The sequence below is a fragment of the Coregonus lavaretus genome, assembly GCF_964263955.1.
Source record: "Coregonus lavaretus genome assembly, chromosome: 7".
NCBI classification, from domain to species: Eukaryota; Metazoa; Chordata; class Actinopteri; order Salmoniformes; family Salmonidae; genus Coregonus; species Coregonus lavaretus.
The window spans coordinates 49172348-49192963 of record NC_139994.1 but is presented as its reverse complement, the minus strand read 5'-3'; the positions used below and the strand labels follow the sequence as shown (position 1 = coordinate 49192963).

At 43.4% G+C, this 20616-nt stretch overlaps 2 protein-coding genes across 3 annotated transcripts; one reads left to right on the top strand and one right to left on the bottom strand.

Annotated features, from left to right (window-relative positions):
- Positions 1-268: 268 nt before the first annotated feature.
- Positions 269-12615, bottom strand: LOC311132736 (prostaglandin reductase 1-like). The gene is made up of 10 exons (XM_084166034.1): positions 12543-12615; positions 11004-11128; positions 10821-10866; positions 10525-10584; positions 7378-7545; positions 5802-5958; positions 5509-5625; positions 5157-5262; positions 4276-4394; positions 269-599 (listed from the first exon to the last, which is right to left on the bottom strand). The coding sequence occupies exons 2-10, from the start codon at positions 11107-11109 to the stop codon at positions 489-491; spliced, it is 990 nt and encodes a 329-aa protein (XP_084022160.1). The 5' UTR covers positions 11110-11128; positions 12543-12615; the 3' UTR covers positions 269-488.
- An 85-nt stretch (positions 12616-12700) lies between these two features.
- haus3 (HAUS augmin-like complex, subunit 3) lies at positions 12701-20036 on the top strand. 2 transcript variants are annotated; one of them, XM_084166026.1, is made up of 7 exons: positions 12718-12820; positions 14854-14893; positions 15033-16070; positions 16271-16483; positions 16721-16959; positions 18204-18498; positions 19340-20036. In XM_084166026.1, exons 3-7 carry the CDS (start codon positions 15063-15065, stop codon positions 19568-19570), a joined length of 1986 nt encoding a protein of 661 aa, XP_084022152.1. In that variant the 5' UTR covers positions 12718-12820; positions 14854-14893; positions 15033-15062; the 3' UTR covers positions 19571-20036. The 2 variants fall into 2 exon arrangements, with proteins under 2 accessions (XP_084022151.1, XP_084022152.1); XM_084166025.1 differs by lacking the exon at positions 14854-14893 and having other exon boundaries at positions 12701-12820.
- The last annotated feature ends 580 nt before the right edge of the window (positions 20037-20616 follow it).

The window sequence follows — 20616 nt, the reverse complement described above, 5'->3', positions numbered from 1 at the left end:
CTATTTAGTCAGTGTCGTCAATTGCCACGGAAAAATAGGTGTTTGACGAATATTTAGTCACTATTTGTTCACAAAATTAACACTGGAGCAGAGTTATTTTTAGAGCTATAGCCTGCAATAAGACAGAACAACCTAGATCTGTGGTACAGTGTGGTGATGCAGATTTTACCATTACTAAATTACTACTTGCTTGCCTACGAAACCCTATTAATTCATTTGAATCTTATTTGTGAGTAACAAAAGTCAGACAACCTTTTTACAAAACAAAAGCTTGAAAATACTTTAATACTTCATACAAAGTAAACATTTTTGATTCAAGGACTGACTATGATGTGCAGGTATAATTGGGTTGCTCTACGAATGCACTCTAGAAAGAAAAAAAAATCCAGAATGTAATGTCATAGTTACACTATGGCTTTCCTATGGGTAGAATAGAATGTTCCTTGAATCCTAATTCTATAGGTTATAGAGTATCCATTGAAGCCACATCAAACTTTAACAATTGCTTTTCCAATGTTTTCTCCCTGCAGCATTCCCATAAAGGCAGCAGGCATGTTCTCAAAGCCTTCAGTGACATGCTCACGACACTGCAGTTTCCCCTGTGGATGAAAACACAACATTATGACATGGTCCTTCAGTAGTCACTACCCAGCTAGTACATTTGGTTCCTTGGAAGTTGTGGGAACGGACGTTTTTGGTTTCCGATTGATTCTGGGAACGAAGCCATACGTTTCCTGATGGTTAAAACGTAACGTTTTTTTAAAAAAATTCTGAGAACGGAAGTGAAAATTTAGCCTGTTCTGGGAACATAAATGTTTAGTTTGCAGAGAGGTTCTGAGAATGTTTCTCTATGGTTTCCTGAAAGTTTTCCTGGGAAGTTTTATTAACGTTCTGAGAATGAAATCTATAGGTTATTTGAATGTAATTCAATAACATTCTGAGAACATGTTTCAATAACCTAGGTCAAGTCTCCTCTCTCACTCCTCAGCAGCAGGCACACATGCACGCAAAGGAGTGTGAGAATGGTGCTAAAGCGCAAATTCGGGGTGTAGCCTTTCCCGGCTACAATCTAATTGATCTGCTTAAAACAATTTTGGGGGGCCAAAAGGCGGCAATTAGGCCTACCAGCTAATCGAAACCCTGGTGTGTGCGTGTGTAGGCAACCTGCCCCTCCCCCTCGGAATCATAGTCTAGTAGACTACTGACATTACAAGTGTGATTCAGACATTTTTAATTAGAGAAGAATCAATGAGCCTTTTCAATGCTAGTTAAGGATACTATAGTTATCACATTTGACATTGGATTTATTAACTACAAAAAGGTATGACATGTTTTTATTTTCATTCTGGTGCCACACTGCAAAAAAACAAAGGAACGATATATACAGTCACTTTTTTTGGGGTTCGAACTGGTTCAGAACTTTATTTTGCAGGTCAGCACAGTGCAACGGAACAAAAAAATAATGGTTCTGTTCAGAACAAAACTGTTGTAAAATTATTTTGGTTCCAACCCCTGCTTTTAATAACACTGCTAGCTTAGTTTGGGTTAAATGTTTTGAACTCCAAGCATAGATAGGACACATGGACATTCATTTGCTTAGGCATTAATCATGCAACACATTTCTTTTTAACTCATACAAAGCTGTTCATTTGAGTCTATTCAAACATACCCCATTTCAAAGGAAACAAGCACTCATTAAGATAAGGTGTGGACACTTAGTGGGTGTGGCCAACAAACCTGAACACACTTAACAACAGTGGCGGCTCCTGAAAAAATTCTCAGGGGGGGCAATTTTTCTGATGATTTAGGTGACCTACACACATTTAAAAAAAGATATGTCCAGCAACAACATGAAGACAGGGGCAGCATATAAGTCAATGCCAGAAGCATTTATTGACTGATCTCAAAAGTGTTGGCTTACAAAAGCAAAATAAGTTATCACAGTAAAAATAATCAAGGGTGTTCTTTCACATTCCTCAACACTGCATAAACAATATGCATTTCCATAAACAAATGAAATATCAGCTGAAAATACAGCATCTTGGTATTTGTTCAGATTGCAGGATTAACAAGAGCTTTTACCACATTTTTTGCCTCATGGTTGAATTGGAAATATGTGCACCTGAGCATAATTCACAACAAGCAAGCAGGAGCTTTTGATAGAGGCTACTGAAAACATTGATGCAAGTTATTGGTAATAAGAAATTTTTATAGACTTCCATATTCTGCCCTCTTGTATAGATTTGTGAAAATGAACAGTGATAGACATTTTGCCTGAAAACAGAATTTGAAAATAATTTATAGAAAAGGTAAACACAGCTATCTGTATGGCTTTGTAAAAATGAACAACCATATTCTGGCCAATTGTATAGATTTGTAAATATGAACAACCATATTCTGGCCAATTGTATAGATTTGTAAAAATGAACAGATTTTTTTTTTTTTTAAACTTTTCAAAAAAATGAAAAATAACTATTTTAAACAACATCAACTGTGAACTGATTTGGGCGTGTGTGTGTTAAAGAGACAGACAGGGAGGGACAAAGAGAGAGAGAGGCTACATTACTTGTACTGAAACTGTTCTCTTCTCTCTTTCAATGCAGCAAAGCGGTCAATGACTTTCTCATTGAAATCAGGCATGCTGAGGACTAGTTCCCTCTCCATGGAAAGCATGGCCAGTGCATTCAGACGTTCCTGGCCCATTGAATTTCGCAGGAATGTCTTAACTCGTGTCAAAGTTGAGAAACATCTCTCAGCTTCAGCTGTTGTCATGGGAGTAGTTATGAGGATGTTCAACAGAGTCACAGTCTCAGAGAACGTCTCCTGGAGGTTGTAGCTCATGAGAACCTGGTACAGTGCCAGTGCACCACAGTTTGACTTTCTCGTCGTCGGCAAAAAGACCGTTCAGTCTCTCCAAAAGCACACTGGCGATTGAGACTGAGGTTGATTCCGAGATGGGAAGGAACTCAAAAAAGCGCTCCTGCAATTTGTGGTTGCTATCTATGTACCTCAGCACAAGCACCAGCTGTGTCTGTGTAGAAACGTCCGTGGTCTCGTCAGCTTGGATAGCTACGAAGTTCGCCGACTTCACCTCCTCCACAATATGTTCCCTCATGACCGCTAGCATACACTCCAGTAGCTCGTTTTGAATGGTCTTTGATGTGAACTTCTTTCAAAGAGACAATCGAGTTGCACTGAACGCTAGCCATCTTGATAGTAGTACGTGAATTGATTGACGCTGCTACCCGCTCTTTTCTTAGTTACGTTCATGGTTATGTTACGTATGACGAAAGCGCGTAAGTGCAAGCCCTCAGAAACCCATAGAGATTGTATTGAAAGCTCTGATATTTGAAAAAAAAAGATTTTACATGACAGGCTATGAGAGACTTCTGGGGCGATTTTCAACCTGACTGAAATCGCCCCAAAAGGGTCGGGGCCATTTGAAGCACGACTTTAGCCTGATTGGACATTTAGTGGCAGATCAGACGTCTAGATTAGAACACTGATAACTACTGTTGCCGTGATATAATTGATTAGAAAAAAAATCCCTTCCTTTTCCCGTTTGGCAGTGCGTCGCCCATATCGCCCTAATGAACACACCGCCCCTGCTTAACAAGATAGAGTTTTGTTGATGCGGAGAATAGAATGTATTTGTTTTTAAATAATTCTCACAACGTTCTTTGAACGTTACTAATGTTTTCTTAATGCTCTGAGAACATTACTTTAAATAGAACCATGAGGAAACCTTTAGGAAACGTTATGCTGAAGTACTGGAATTCCCGTAGAAGAACGTTGTTTCTTAACGTTCTCTGAACAATTTGAGAACATTTCTTTAAATAGAACCATGAGGAAACGTTATGGGAAGGCTGCATGCAATATAACCATAGGACAACCACGCTCTAAGAAACATATTGTTCTAAAAACATTTTGTGCTAGCTGGGTATAATCTAAAGTATAGGTAGGTGTATAGTCTCACAGTCACAGACATTTCATATTGTAAATGTGAATACCTCTAGCAGGGTGTACAGTTAACAGACATTCAGAATATGTAAAACATGGTGTCCAAATTAGTTACCCATAGAATTGTCATGATATGATTATGAACATCAGACAGTTTATCTAGCCTGAAATCCCAAACCTGTTTTGTGCTAACATTCTACTCCTTGTACTCCATGTCATTGCCGAACTGTGTGCATGGCATGACAAGGAGCAAGGAGCGGAATGATGGCACAGACTGATACCAAGGCTAGTTTTAATCCCCAGTACTGTACTTGCCTCTCTCTTCCAAGCCATCAGTCTCCTCAGAGCCTCTGGATTCTTATGCTCCCACCTGCCCACCATGAAGCCCTCCATCTTCAGCTGCTTGAAGATCATGGTCAGGTGGGGGTATGGGCCTGATAGATAGATAAGATTAGATTACATCAGATAGATAGAGAGACAGAAAGTGGAGAGTGATAGAGAGAGGTGTCGTATAGGCATACCTTTTTTATTTTATTTGACCATTTAAAATACATAAAGATGCCACGCCAGGCAACAAATACATCTACCAAAATGGCAGAGGATTATATACACAAAAAGTAAAAAGACTAGTTTCCATTGTGGTTCTCTATAATGGAACATAGAGTTCCAATATGTTTCTTCATTCATTTCTTTGTAATCTCTCATGGCCAGATCTATGTAAACATAACTGGTACCGTAGAATATTTCGTGACTGAGCGGGATGCATACGATAACGAGCAGCAGTAGTTCCAGTGTTTGGGTTTTTCGTTACTGGTTATTTGGACAAATCATGATTTCGCAGGTGCTAGCATCTTTTCAAATATGGGCCATTCAGCCTGCAACTTGCAAAGTGAGAGGGTGAAGCTCATTGTTCCGGTTCTACTCCTCATTGTAGCATTTCTTGATCGTTACTCTTAAAATGTTTGGACCCAGAATTTAATCAAGCAGCTGACCAATTACGCAAGACTAGTTCTGGGTTAACCGAGATTAATTTCTATGCAGCTGCTGACAGGCCAGTCTGAGTGTATTACTGGTGAATGGCACCCTCTAGTGGAATATTGAAATGAGCAACACTGACAACATATCAAGGTAACAGACTGTATGAGAGTTAGACAATGTAGAGTTTAATGATTTTGAAGATGAGAGAGAGAGCAGACCTGTCTGTGGATTGGTGTCATTATAGGTTGAGATTCCGCCGCACACAGCTATCCTTCCAAACTCCTTCATCTGAGGAATGGCCACACTGGAGAAAGGACCTCCCACCTTGAAAAGGGGGAAATGTCCATTATATCCAGATAAACATGTTAGGATGAAATACCTATTACCCAATACTGACAGTGTCAGACAATTTATATCCATGTCTAACGATATTAAAACCAGAGAAATACTACTTTATTACTAAATATTAACAGACCATATCTAACAATATTGCCAACTACCAGAGTGAATTACTACACTTTATATAACTACTTTACTACAACCAAATACTTTAACTACTTTATAACCTACGTTCTCAAAGAAGCAGTCGTATCCGTCAGGCGAGGCAGTCTTCAGGGCCTCCTCCAGTGAGCTGACTGTTTTATAGTTGAAGGCCTCATCGAAGCCCAGCTCCTTGAGGAAGGCCACCTTGGCATTGGAAAATAAAAAAAGGTTACAAGAAATGTAAGTAAGTAAGTTTCAATTGCTTGTAACCCGAAACAAGTCAGTGCTAGACCCTTTTTCATTTTCAGGATAAGTAAAGATAGAGACCACTAGAATTTTTGCCTCCCAGTATTTCATCTTAATCCCTTTTTCATTTTTACCTTGCCGTCGGACCCGGAGGAGCCCACCACCCTGCAGCCCTTGATCTTAGCGATCTGGCCCACGATGGAGCCCACGGCCCCGGCTGCAGCGTTCACCAGTAGGGTCTCTCCAGCCTGAAGTCCCAGCACCTCCTCCAGACCGTACAGGGCTGTCAACCTGCAGTCAGAGCACAAGGGAAGATTGAATAGAAAACAACTTCCATCCAAACTGAAAGGTGTATTTTGCAGTCTGTTTTTCCATTCCCAACCTCCTGGAAACCATGCATGCACACACTGGTGACCAGTCTGCAGTCAGAGCAAAAGAGGGGTAGCTCTTTAATAAGAACTCTAACTATAGTCACCTAGCTACAGTAGAGTAGTTTACTTCCGTTAAAACAAACAGTATCAAACTCATTATCAACACAAGCAATCATACACATAACATCTGTGTATCACCACCAACTGTCTTGTCATCCTAAAGCACTGATTACCTTTCAACCCCTCGTCTGAAAACAATCCTCTCCTCAGTCATGTGTAACATTTAATTACTTGTAATCAGTGTTGTAGTACTCGAGTCCACTCTCATGACCACATATTGAGTATCTCGGTCTTGGATACATTTTTACTTGATCTTGTCTCGGACGTGACGACTCATCATTTCTTCCCGAGACAAAAACACAGAATTATCAGCTTCCATTCTGTCAGCGCATAAAACCGCGTCGCCAGGCCAAATGTATACACTCCATGTATGACACATTAATATCTTGTCACCTATTGAAACTTGTGCTTCCTACTTTACTCGTAGCATTACTGTCCTTTACTTTCGTAGAAAAATATCCTCAAACTTGGTCGCGCTCATCAGAATTTCCTTGATTCCCTGGTAGGGAAGTTTGAAAGTTCTGCGCTCACTATTAGTAAGGGGAGACATTTTGAACTCTTATAATGGTGGCAATTTGACAAAATTACAATCATGGTCTTGATTTGATCGCATTTTTCTGGTCTCTGTATTGACTCGGTCTCGCCCCCCCTCCAGTCTTGGTCTTAACTCTGACTCAATTTGCTTCGGTCTTGAATCGGCCTCGCTTTAGGTGGTCTCCAACCCAACACTGCTTGTAATAACATTAAAAATATTTGTGATTATCGAATAAAAAGTTGTGACTCAGTAAAACTGTTTAAAGAGTTCTGTGGAAAAGCAGAACAGGACCATAAGTGGTGACAGTGACCTGCTCGCTAAGACAACTGGGGCCCAAATTTGTATTTTATCAACCTAGAAGGAAAACATACAGCTGCTTTTCCTGGCAGACTTGAGGTCCCAAAAAAATTCAGCCGTTATTCTGTGAGCTAAAACTATAAAACAGTTGTGCTGTCAGTTCTCCAACACCAGCTCCAACTATTAACTGTTAGCATATACGGTTATGTTAGCATTTTAGAATCCCTCTTTACCCAGGTATGCCGTTGGCCCCAAGAGCATGACATGCATCTTTCTTCTGGCATGAAAATATAAATGTTCTACCCTTTGTGGCTAGTGATTCAGCCCATAGTGACCCCCATATTTTACCCAGAAGCCACTGGCACTCAAGAAGCTCCTCCTCCTTACCCAGGCATGCCGATGGCCCCCAGAGCCAGGGACATGGAGACATCCTGAGGCCAGTCAGACAGAAGGCGTGTCAGACCTGTATCATCAGACACAGTGTGAGTCCTCCAGCCGCATCTACCAACCACATGGCAACCCACAGGGAAGGCTGGGTTGTTGCTCTGGATCACCCTAGAAAAAAAACACACACACACACAAACAAACAAACTGAATTAATGAGGGTTGTTTCTTATAATTAAAGTGTGTCTACAACAAGCCTGTGTCAGAAGACACAGATCGTAAAGTATGCTTAATGGATAATCTTCCATTGGAAGTGATTTTTAGTTACAGAGAAGGTTTAATCTGGGTCTATATGAACACCCTTAGTGGTTGCTAAATGGTTTTATCTGGAGGCTAGATCGGAGACATGCTGTACTCCTTTATAAAGACACTTTAATAATCATACTCAGGCAATTTAATTCAGTGAAATCATTTTTAAAAGCCTTAGGGGAATAACTGAGGCAGGGAAGAGTCATTGGGTTCTGTATATTTACCCAGACTGACTCACAGTGAAAACACATTGAACCACTCACCAGTGACAGGAACGGAACCTCGGCACACACTGCCAAGTACATTCAATGTGTTCTCTTACTTTTTATTTTATTTCATTTCACCTTTATTTAACCAGGTAAGCCAGTTGAGATCAAGTTCTCATTTACAACTGCGACCTGGCCAAGATAAAGCAAAGCAGTGCGATAAAAACAACACAGAGTTACATATGGAATAAACAAAAACGTACAGTCAATAACACAATAGAAAATATATATACAGTGTGTGCAAATGTAGTAAGTTATGGAGGTAAGGCAATAAATAGGCCATAGTGCAAAATAATTACAATTTAGTATTAACACTGGAGAGATAGATGTGCAAATAGAGATACTGGGATGCAAATGAGCAAAATAAATAACAATGTAAATAACAATATGGGGATGAGGTAGTTGGGTGGGCTAATTACAGATGGGCTGTGTACAGGTACAGTGATCGGTAAGGTGCTCTGACAACTGATGCTTAAAGTTAATGAGGGAGATAAGTGTCTCCAGCTTCAGAGATTTTTGTAGTTCGTTCCAGTCATTTGCAGCAGAGAACTGGAAGGAATGGCGGCCAAAGGAGGTGTTGGCTTTGGGGATGACCAGTGAGATATACCTGCTGGAGCGCATACTACGGGTGGGTGTTGCTTTGGTGACCAATGAGCTAAGATAAGGCGGGGATTTGCCTAGAAGTGATTTATAGATGACCTGGAGCCAGTGGGTTTGGCGACGAATATGTAGTGAGGGCCAGCCAACGAGAGCGTACAGGTCACAACGGTGGGTAGTATATGGGGCTTTGGTGACAAAACGGATGGTACTCTGATAGACTACATCCAATTTGCTGAGTTGAGTGTTGGAAGCTATTTTGTAAATGACGTCGCTGAAGTCAAGGATCGGTAGGATAGTCAGTTTTACGAGGGCATGTTTAGCAGCATGAGTGAAGGAGGCTTTGTTGCGAAACAGGAAGCCGATTCTAGATTTAACTTTGGATTGGAGATGTGAGTCTGGAAGGAGAGTTTACAGTCTAACCAGATACCTAGGCATTTGTAGTTGTCCACATATTCTAAGTCAGACCCGCCGAGAGTAGTGATTCTAGTCGGGCGGGCGGGTGCAAGCAGCGTTCGATTGAAGAGCATGCATTTAGTTTTACTAGCGTTTAAGAGCAGTTGGAGGCCACAGAAGGAGTGTTGTATGGCATTGAAGCTCGTTTGGAGGTTTGTTAACACAGTGTCTAATGAAGGGCCAGATGTATATAAAATGGTGTCGTCTACGTAGAGGTGGATCTGAGAGTCACCAGCAGCAAGAGCGACATCATTGATATACACAGAGAATAGAGTCGGCCCGAGAACTGAACCCTGTGGCACCCTCATAGAGACTGCCAGAGTTCCAGACAACAGGCCCTCCGATTTGACACATTGAACTCTATTTGAAAAGTAGTTGGTGAACCAGGCGAGGCAGTCAGTTGAGAAACCAAGTCTATTTAGTCTGCCAATAAGAATGGGGTGATTGACAGAGTCAAAAGCCTTGGCCAGGTCGATGAAGACTGCTGCACAGTACTGTCTTTTATCAATCGCGGTTATTATATCGTTTAGGACCTTGAGCGTGGCTGAGGTGCACCCATGACCAGCTCGGAAACCAGATTGCATAGCGGAGAAGGTACGGTGGGATTCGAAGTGGTCGGTGATCTGTTTGCTAACTTGGCCTTCAAATACTTTCGAAAGGCAGGGCAGGATGGATATAGGTCTGTAACAGTTTGGATCTAGAGTGTCACCCCCTTTGAAGAGAGGGATGACCGTGGCAGCTTTCCAATCTCTGGGGATCTCAGACGATACGAAAGAGAGGTTGAACAGGCTAGTAATAGGGTTTGCGACAATTTCTGCGGCTAATTTTAGAAAGAAAGGGTCCAGATTGTCTAGCCCAGCTGATTTGTAGGGGTCCAGATTTTGCAGCTCTTTCAGGACATCAGCTATCTGAATTTGGGTGAAGGAGAAGCGGGGGGGTCATGGGCAAGTTGCAGCGGAGGGTGCAGAGCTGGTGGCCGGGGTAGGGGTAGCCAGGTGGAAAGCATGGCCAGCCGTAGCAAAATGCTTGTTGAAATGCTAGATTATCGTAGATTTATCGGTGGTGACAGTGTTTCCTAGCCTCAGTGCAGTGGGTAGCTGGGAGGAGGTGCTTTTATTCTCCATGGACTTTACAGTGTCCCAAAACTTTTTGGAGTTAGTGCTTCAGGATGCAAATTTCTGTTTGAAAAAGCTAGGCTTTGCTTTCCTAACTGATTGTGTATTTTGGTTCCTGACTTCCCTGAAAAGTTGCATATCGCGGGGGCTGTTACAACTGAAGTCATGAAGGATAATCTATGGCCTCAGAAATGAATCATAGGTGCAGGACTCATTCTCTTCCAGTAAACAGCAGGCATGCATGTCACCTCATGGTAGATAGATGAGAGGCAGATAACTTGGGCTGCGTCCCAAATGGCACCCCATTCCCTGCATAGTGCACGTCTTTTGACCAGGGGCCTAAAAGCAGTGCACTATATAGGGAATAGGGTGCCATTTGGGATCGCAGCCTTGTTTATTTTCCTTACTTGGCCACTTGAGTTCCGATCATCACTTCCCCCTCCTTCATACGCACTCGGCTGAACGGTCTGGAAACAACCAGAGATGTCAGGAGAACAATCAGATGAGATCTTTTTCTGTACTATCTACTGAAGGATGTGGATTAGTAATGTTATGGAAAAGTCAATACTGTTCAGAGAACTTTCAATGTTCTAATATGAAGAGTAACATCATATTCCTTATAGATATCACATTACATGAGTCATGACAAAATGCTTCAGGTGGCAAATGTTAGGGGAATCCCTCCCTGTCCCTTTTCTCCTACCTCATGTATGGATCCACACTGAGAAACATTGCCTCCAAAAGCACCTCTAAAAACAGAAGAAAAAAAACATTCAAACGTATGACATCACTCGGCTTTAGTCAGGTACAGGAATCTTGTATTTAGTACAAGTACAGATCCAGATAACCTCAGTAATAGTGCAGATGAGACCTTCACAGTCCTTACCTCCATCTTTAGGCTCTGGCAGCTGCTCCAGCTTCAGCTCAAAGTTGCTGTCCTTCGGGAAGCCTTCAAAGTGACGTGTCAGGACCCATGTCTTGGCTTGAACCATGGCTCTTTGCTTTGGACAACTGTGAAATATTAGGCTGTTTACTTAGTTAGTTACATGCTATACCAAAATCTGAAGTGACCTCAGAGCTCATCTAGGGAACCTTTTCTTATTTTCTATATGTACTAGGAATTTCCAGGTGAACAAAAGAGAAGTCAGTCAATAAAAAAATTAATCTGGTTTATTACAAGTTGCACAGAAGCAGAGAAAATGTATAATAAGCCTCTTGGAGTCAGGCCCTTTATATCCTAATCAGACAGCACCAAATGTTCTGTAAACACCAGCCCGAGAGGCTTGTTGGAAGACAAAAAATAAAGGCAGTGACTGTCAGCTGCAACAGAATAATAATAATAATAATAATAATAATAATAATAATATGCCGTTTAGCAGACGCTTTTATCCATAGCGACTTACAGTCATGTGCGCATACATTTTTACGTATGGGTGGTCCCGGGGATCGAACCCACTACCCTGGCGTTACAAGCGCCATGCTCTACCAATTGAGCTACAGAGGACCACTGTGTCATCAATATGATACAACAGTGAATAATCAGTGTGTCCTCGGTCCTTGTACTTGGACCTCAGGTCTGGCGTCAATCACAACATTCAGTATCAAGTCTAGTGACCATCAACCCGCACCTTGAGTTTCACAAACAGAACACTGGAAATAATGTGTATTTGAGAGTGGGAAAATATATAAATATGCTAAAGATTGTTAATCACTCTAAAATGAATATGAACTTCAGTTACATTTCCGCATTACATCAACCTTTTCTACTTAAGTATCCTACATTTAGCAACATATTTACTGTCAAATCATGTATATACAAATATCAGATTTTGAGATCTAAAATAGTCAAAGAGAAGAAATGCAATAGAGACATGTGAAATACCCACATGCTTCTATCATAACAGGATGATGAGAAACTAGAATACTTCAACCCAGGTTGTTATTCAAAGATTGTTAATCAGCTGGACCACACAACAACACACACACACTCACAAAATGGGGCTGTGCAGGAAAGAGTGCACTGGTACCAGAATATGCTGGACAACTGTGAAAGAATATGCTGTGTACTTAGTGTTTAGTATATGCATTGATTTAGAGTACTGAACCAAACTGACTGTAGTGCAGGCTCTATCTAGAATAGCAAAATTCACATGGATTGAAGAGCTTGCATTGTCGATCGGATCTATTATTTGCAATACACAGCACTAGCTTAGCTTGCTAGATAACGGACTTGCAGAACCTAGCAGAGTGCTGTGCGTTGTTGTAAAGTGAATGCCATGCAAGCCCGCTTCAAAGTGGGCTGTCGACCACCACCACAACCGGTGATTAAAATATCTAAGCATTTCTCGACCATGAACGTGGTTTAATATCATGCAGTACTCAACAAAACTCAACTAGAATAAATTATCAACAAATGCACACATACCGGTCACTGTCCTGCACTCAGAATGAAAGAAATATCAAAATTTCTGAGAAACGACGAACAGAGCGTGGGCAGGCAGTATTCGACTACTTTCTCATTGGCTAAAAAGGTTGTTAGCCGATCCCCGTCCGCGTGACGTATATACGCAATGTTGCGAGCGTGCGTTCATTTTGGCTGAGAATGGGCGCGCATTTATATAGCCGAACTGTTACCGCTTTCCTTCTACCAGAGAAACTGTCGAAAAACAAGTCTGGAACTGATTTCTTCTTCGAAATTACTTGGTAAGGTATAATAATAATTAAAACTGAAAGTACAGATGGACAGATTGCTTCAGAATTGATGGTGGTTTTCGAAAATTTATTCACTTCACGAACATCAGGCGTTCGTTTTTAGCATGAATGATGCTGTTGCTAGCGGTTACGCTAGTTAGCTAACTTGCTTAACTATGCTTGATGCAACTTTTATTATATCGTTAGCTAGCTAGCCTGTAAAGTTGATTACACTGACAGTTTCAGTGTCACCCGAGTTATATAGTTGCTAAACAAAACAAACGTTTGGTTAAGTATTTCTACAATGATCAGCTCTATAATGCCATTGAATGAGTAAAGTAGCTAGCTAGTCCTTGTTGTGATTTCTTTCAATTTCCGCGCCTCCTAATACACGTGAGCTAGCTAATTACCCATCTAATAAACAGTAGAGATTTTTGACTGACAGACAGGCGATCAACAGGGCAGAGAAACTCTGACCCTGACAACTTGTTTGTCCTTATAGATTTCACATTATAAATTGCTAGTTAAGACAGGGTAGGATGACTCTCATTTCAGGGACTGTCTTCTCCACCGGAAATGGTCTTGCCTTGATCAGTGTTTCCCCTAGGATTTATTTCTGCAGTGGGGGCGCTGCGCTGCGCCGTTGCTAACTGAATATAGGGGAGCACTGCCTGATTGTACCATTTCTATTAGGGGTGTAACGGTTCACCATGGTTCAGTACTTATTGCAGATTTAGTTTCTGAACAGCGGAAAATTAAATGCCAACAGTTACTGTAGTTAATTTGTTTAAGAAAATACAAAGTCTTGGTATTCCATATATGATCACGAGTCATATAATGCCTGATGAGCGCACAATCAGGAATAACAACACTTTGTATTTTCTTAAATGAAAACACAGGATTACTCATCAACAACAACACTAAAATAAAGAGCAATGTGCGTGTGAAATCAATATGTAAACATGGCTCAGACAATATATAAGCTTATGCTATAATGTTATCTTACAAAGAGCAAAAATATGGTCACTTGTGTCACTCTCATAAAGGGGGCGTGTCTTTAGCACAGTAGGCCTACTTTTAGTTTCCACTGCGGTGTAATGTGATGGGCTGTCACTTAAGTAGCTCTCTAGCCCTGGAGGTCCATCCATCTGTAGTAAGAGGAAGGGGAAAAGCGATACCCAGTCAGTTGCAAAACTGAATGCATTAAACTAAAATGTGTACTTCCGCATTTAACCCAACCCCTCTCAATTAGAGATGTGCTGGGGGCTGCCTTAATCAACACGTCATCGGAGCCCGGGGAGCAGTTGTTGTTGCAGGTTAACTGCCTTGCTCAAGGGCAGAACGTAAGCGCAACACAGGGTGCATTGGCCAATTCATTGACAACTTCGGCTTTAGCTTGCATATATAGAGCGGGTACTTCCTGTTTGCTGAAATAGGTGCGAGGGGGCAAAGTTCGTAATGAATGGAGCACTTTCGCAAGGTGCTGAAACCACCTATTCTTCTCAACCACCGAGAATGGGCGAATATCCGTGGCTATAAGCAAACCTATCGCTCATGTCATTTATTTGGCCCAGTCAGAATCAGCTGCGAAGGGCAGCTTGAATGCAGGGGGGAGACAGCAAATGTTTTTGGGTCCGTTTCCGTCTTGCTCAGGTGGTAGGAATACTGGGGTAATGTCATCAAAAATGTGTCAACATGTTTGAGGTGTTGGCAGTTGCATAGGCTGTTCTCGTTGAGCAGTGGCCGTTGTAATCTACTGGGAAACCAAAACGTTCCCAAACTGGAGATTTAAACGATGATGGCGAATCCTCCTGGTTTATCGACCCCACCACTCGTCATCGTTCAGAACTAGTTCCCTGATGTGCTTCACAAAAATACATTTTAATTAGAATTTTGATTACAATGTGTGCATAGGCTCTAGTTGTTTTAATGAAATAGCCTGAAAGGTTTTTGTTCAGCTCAGATTTACTCAAGAGGCATACAAAGCAGTGGAAGGCATAGCCTAGTGTTTCATTATTTATTTATTTTTCTATGTATTCATTCAGGTTCACAGTGTGGACCGAACAGAGGTCCACATACCGAACGGTACGAATACGTGTACCGGTACACCCCTAATTTCTATTGAGTGATTATGATTTTACAGTTTAAATATCGTTGATAATCTTTCTGTCAATTCTCCTCATCTGTATAACTCCCACCCTTGACCCTACTGCCTCTATCACAGTGTGGTAGCCAGTAGAGTGCTGTCATCATCATGTTAGACGGTGGTCAGTTCGTGGAGGCGTTGGGTCGTCTAGGTTACCCAGGCACCCCATCTCTGAAGGGCTCTGAGTTTGACTGGCTCTTCGACTGCGCTCCGGAAAACCTCCTACTCCTGCGCTTCGTCTGCCGCACCCTGAACCAGGGAAACGTGCTCACCCCGGAGGAGGCCCAGGCCTTCAAGGCCCTCCGTAACTCTGGCAAGCCCATCCTCGATGGGACCGCGCTGGACGAGGTCCTCAAGACCTGTGGGCCTACTGCTGGAGGAGGTGTGGTCGGTCCTTCCTCAGCGGAGGGGGAGGTGAGCGTGGAGGACCTAGAGGCGGAGCTATCTGCTCTGAAAAAGGAGAAGCAGCTGAAACAGCGCAGGTACAAGAAGCTGCAGGTGCTCGCCACCGCCCGGGCCGACGCTGCGCTCCGATTGGCCTCCCAGCAGGATGCCGCCGGCGGCAAGCTGAAGGACATCAACGCAGCGCTGGGGGCGGAGAACGCCGGAACCAACGCTGCGCTACAGAACCTCACGAACGAGGTGAAAAAGCTTGGATCATACCTCAAAATAGACCTAGAGTCCAAGGAAAGAAAGTTCCAGGGAGAGGCTGCTGCCTCTGGTTCTGTGACCACCACCACCCCTCTAGGGCCCCCTGTCCTGCTCTCCCAGCTGTCCCTGGAGCCCTACCTCCACCAGGAGGAGCTTAACACCAAGGCCCTGGCCGCCCTCACCCAGCGCCAGTTCTTCCAGGGCATCAGCAACATGGTGGAGACCTCCTGCTCCGAACGCTTCCAGCTCCTGGACCTCAGCCTCTGCGGAGATGGGGACGAGATAAAGGAGAAGGATGAAAAAGAGGTGGAGGAGAGAGTGGTAGAGCAGAGAAGGAAGGAGATGGCCAGGCTCCAGTGGGGTCATATGGTGGCCCAGCACCAGCTGGTCAAGGCCAGAGCAGAAGAGCAGGGAGCCAGGGTTGGGCTGGAGTGGATCACGAAGAACCTGCAGTCATTCACCAAGGTAAGGCACTGGAGAGGGTTAGGGACTAGAGTAGTCTTTAGTGCTGTTGCCTCTGGGGGTTTGTTCGTACGTGTTGCATGCTCTGTAGTCTGTACACATTCACACCAGCCTTACAAACAACATAATCATACCTGCTTTTCATCACTCGCTAGTCTCTAATGCAACCTTTATCCCTCTCACCCTCCTCTCTCCTCTCCCAGGGCACCACCAATTCCTCCTCTGCTCTCCAGGCGCGTGAGGCCTTGTCTAGGCGTGAGCTGCAGGGCGTGGAGGCTGATCTGGAGTCTCTCCTCCAGGGGCCTGTACCAGCGGCTCTGAGGGAGAGTGCCAGGCTGCTCAACATGCCCGTGGTGAGGGGAGACCTGGACCTGCAGCTGGCCAGACAGGAGTACTACACCTCCAGACAGGAGCAGGTACAGTCAGTTAGTTTTGTACAAATGCTGTTTTTCATCTTGTTGTTAGAATATCTATGTTCATATCTGCATGGGTTTTCCCATAATTTACAGAGTTTTGAACACCAGGTGAGAAACTGTCTTCACCCAATCAATCAGTATCATCTTGTATGTATTTTGTGTATCTATTCTTGTCCTCCTTAGAGGATGATAACGTTCTGTCTCTCTATCCATCCATTCATTCATCTTTCCATCTAGGTCCGAGACCACCTCCTGCGGCAAAAGGCCTCATTCGAGCTGCTCCTCCTGGCCCAGGAGATGGAGCTGAGGATGGGTAGGCAGGTGCTGAAGCTGCTTGGGGAGGTGGCAGGTCGGCTGGGGGAGGGAGGAGAGGAGACAGCCCTCAGGATCCAGGCCCTAGCGCAACCTGAGCTGTCCCATAACCCCAGACCCAGTCCTCAGTCCATCATCAGCTCCAAGGATGCATCCTTCACCAGGTAGGGATCAGAGGAGGACAGGAACCAGGGTCGTGCTCAGTCAGGCATACGGAAGCAAAATATTTTTCAATGGAAAACCAAAAGGTGTTCTTATTGGACAGGTTTAGGTTGCACTGAAGGCGACCCAGATGTATTTGCTTCTCTCACACTAAAGGTAATATGACAGTGCATTGATATACTGTACAGTAGTGATGGGGGAGAAAAATCGATAGTTACATATCGCAATATTAGTTTTTGGACAATATTATATCGTTATTTGACTCCAAGTGTCGATTTGTAAATAAATAAATATAGCTAGCACTAGTCGGCTCTACCTGCACCCAAACCTTTTTCCCCATTCTATATCTTCTTTAACTAGTGAGCCAAAATGTTTTCAGCACTTTTATTTCCCTGACTAGCTTCCATCCAATTGGCGACAGATTTTCATGCAAATACTCTAAAATCCGCATGAATAAAATATGCACATTTTCCCACCAGAGATGTTTCCATCAAATTGACTTGTTGCAGATAAAAGTCTGTGTGTGATGACATAATGCACATAAAAATCACTTTTGTGGTTCAATTCCCATATACCGAGGAACAAATACCAGATTACAACATTTTCAACTCTACTGATGGTTTTGTCACAAAAAAGATGTGTGGTATTGGCACGTGCGCTCTAGCCAACAGCTCGCCGATACAGTGCGGGTAAAGCCTACTACATGGCGAGATTATGGACAAAAGAGCGAGATCACCAAAATAAGACCCTCAATATTTATTGGAAAGAAGCATCACTTTGCACTTTCACCACCCTGTGAAGTTCATCATAACTTATTTCATCTGTAGCGTTGTAAACTGCATGCTTTTCCAAGTTGTAGTGGGAGGACCACTCACCATATCATCGCGTGACTCCAAGTTTACGTTGATATGATGGTTATTATGTCATTATTTGCGCATAAAAGCGGTTCCATTGCCATTTCTCGCATAATTCATTTTCATAGACATTTGTAGAATTTACTGAGAAATTTGCTGTTTCCATCAGGCCGGTCGTGACATTTTTTATGACTCATAAAAAGGTTGAATGTAAACTCGTTTTCTCATGCTCTCTTTTCTCTCTGCAGGAAACAGTGAGCAATATGTTTGAAACATCAAATCGCAATACATATCGTATCGGGACCTAAGTGTCGTGATAATATCGTATTGTCAGGTCCCAGGCAGTTCCCAGCCCTAATATACAGTATGTGACACACCTCTCGCTCCCCCAGGCTTCTTCAGATCCTGGAGTCAGGCCACGCCTCAGAGCGTGGTGGCCGCGAGGAGCCCTTCCGTACCTACGAGGGGTTGGAAAGTGCCGCCCGCGACCACCAGGGGGAGCTCCAATCCTGCCGCGAAGCCCTGGCTGGGGCCGCCCGCCAACAGCATTACATGGGTGCCCGTCTCCACAGCGACTGCGAGGCGTTGCGCCGGGCAACCTTCTCGGGGTTGCAGCAGCTGTTCTTGGCGCCGCAGGTATGTCCTACGGCGACGTCACATGACCAGGAGCTCTGCCCCAACGCACAGGTACGTTTCTGAACACACACACACTTCCTCATGGACGTTATTGTCGTCTTCGTCTCAAAGTAGCGTGAGTTAGCAGAGTTTTATTATAAAACACGTTTGGGAGATTAAGTGGTAGCGCAGTACCTATGGGCTTTATATGTAATTTGCACTGCTGCCTGAGTAATTGCCCATTGTTTGATAAATACAGTATTTTGAAATGAATCGAATTATGTTAGTTGTGGGTTCACTGGTGATGCTTCACTTTTAGAGCACTGCATTGGTATATGGGTTTTGTATAGTTGTGTTGACTGCACTGGACAATGAGGCACTTCTGTAATGTAGAATATGTAAAAAGCACAAGGTGTCAAGTTTTTTTTCTTCCAGGTCAACAGGGATCCTTCTCACTCCCTCGGTCCTCTCCTCCTCTTCTTCCTCTCTGTAACAAATGTAGCAAATTCATGCTTGCTCCATACAGGGGTTCATCGCAGTTACTTCCTGCAGTAAAGAGACACACTTTAGTTTCTCTGTAGTTTTTAAATGTCTTATAGTCAATAAAGCTGTGCATAACCATCTGTGTGACGTGGAGGAAAAGTAGAGTACTGTTGTATGTCAGTCAATATTCTAGAAAGGCTTATAACCATTTGTGGTATGCAGATGTTAGAAAATACTGAGTACTGTTCTTTCAGTCCAGGATAGACTTTTAAATTAGTGTCACCGCTATTCATTACGTTATCAGCACAAGCTAGCAGTGATCTGACCGTGTCTCTCTGGATGTCTACTAAAAGCCTCTTTCCCTCCACCCTTCTCTTCCTCCCCTGTCTTTCCCTTCCATCGTACCCTCTCCTCCTCCTCCTCTCTCCAGGAGTTGACAGTGAAGCTGGGAGACCTGGAGGTCCAGCAGAACTGTCTGTACAGGCTGATGCAGGATGTGATGGAGGAGGTCCGGGGTAAACGCTCCCAGCTGGACCACAGCCCCCTCCTCAGGCGAGAGCGGGAACTGTACGTCTACTTCCACCTGGACCCCAGGCTGCTGTACAAAGTGGTGGAGGAGCTGGAGAGCAGAGCGGCCGCTGCCAAGAAGGGCCAGTTGTAATTGGGCTCTTTTACCGCCGCCTACGTCACCTCTTTTCCCCTCTCCTCGACCCGTTTCTCTGGGTGTGAGTGCTAAACACAGCTCATACAGAACAGTGGAGGATCCAGCAGAAAGTAGTGGATGTGCTTTAAGGTGAAGTGGCCACTGAGAAAGGTTGCCGCTCTGCCTAATGACACCTGGCTTACCCATCTCCTCTCCCCTCTCGCCACCCCATGTGCCAGTTGAATGCCAAGCACCCTCAACCTTGGATTTGGAATTACACAATATGGAGAGAGGGTTCCGACAAATGACAATTGGATGAGGATGACTTGGATCTCATCTCCGTTTTTTTGTGGCACTGTTTCAATTCAGATGTAATGTCGCTTGTTTTACTGCTACTGTTGCTGTTCCTGTAACCGCCTTTGTGTATTTGTTTGTTTCATAAAAAGAAATTATAATAAATATGAATGTCGTCACAACTAATAGAAACATATTTTGTGCGTGTGAGTATTCAGTTTTATGTACAGTTTTTTTCTCATTTGTTTGTATGGCGCAATTTATTTGAAGACAATTGGGCTCTATCAGCCAGCTTGATATGATCAGTGACAGTACAGAGAAAGCATAATCATAACACTGATATTCTTCCTGTGCGTTGTGTAGGCAGCTAACAGACAGACAGGGCTGCAGATAGGGAGAGGAGATGGAGGGGTACAGTTGCAGCAGTAACAGGCTGTACTCAGGGCCTCTGTCTGCGTCTGGACAGAAGATCCTAGCAGCTCTCCGAGCCCAGAGCCACAACCACTACTCTGATACAGCGAGGGCCCAAAGCTACAGACAACGTGAGTCAGCAAGGACTGAATAGTGCAGTGCGATATTTAGAAGGACGCAGACAGAAATGTAATCTACATATTCTATAGACCTGACACCACTCTTTATTCTAAACAATATCGTAAGCAGTGATGTAGATGTTAAATGCTGATCGCCGTTCATGAGTAAAGGAACGCTTAATTTACTTTCAATGCATTTTTCCCGCAAATGGTGGGTAAACGGCATTTTCGTATGTTACC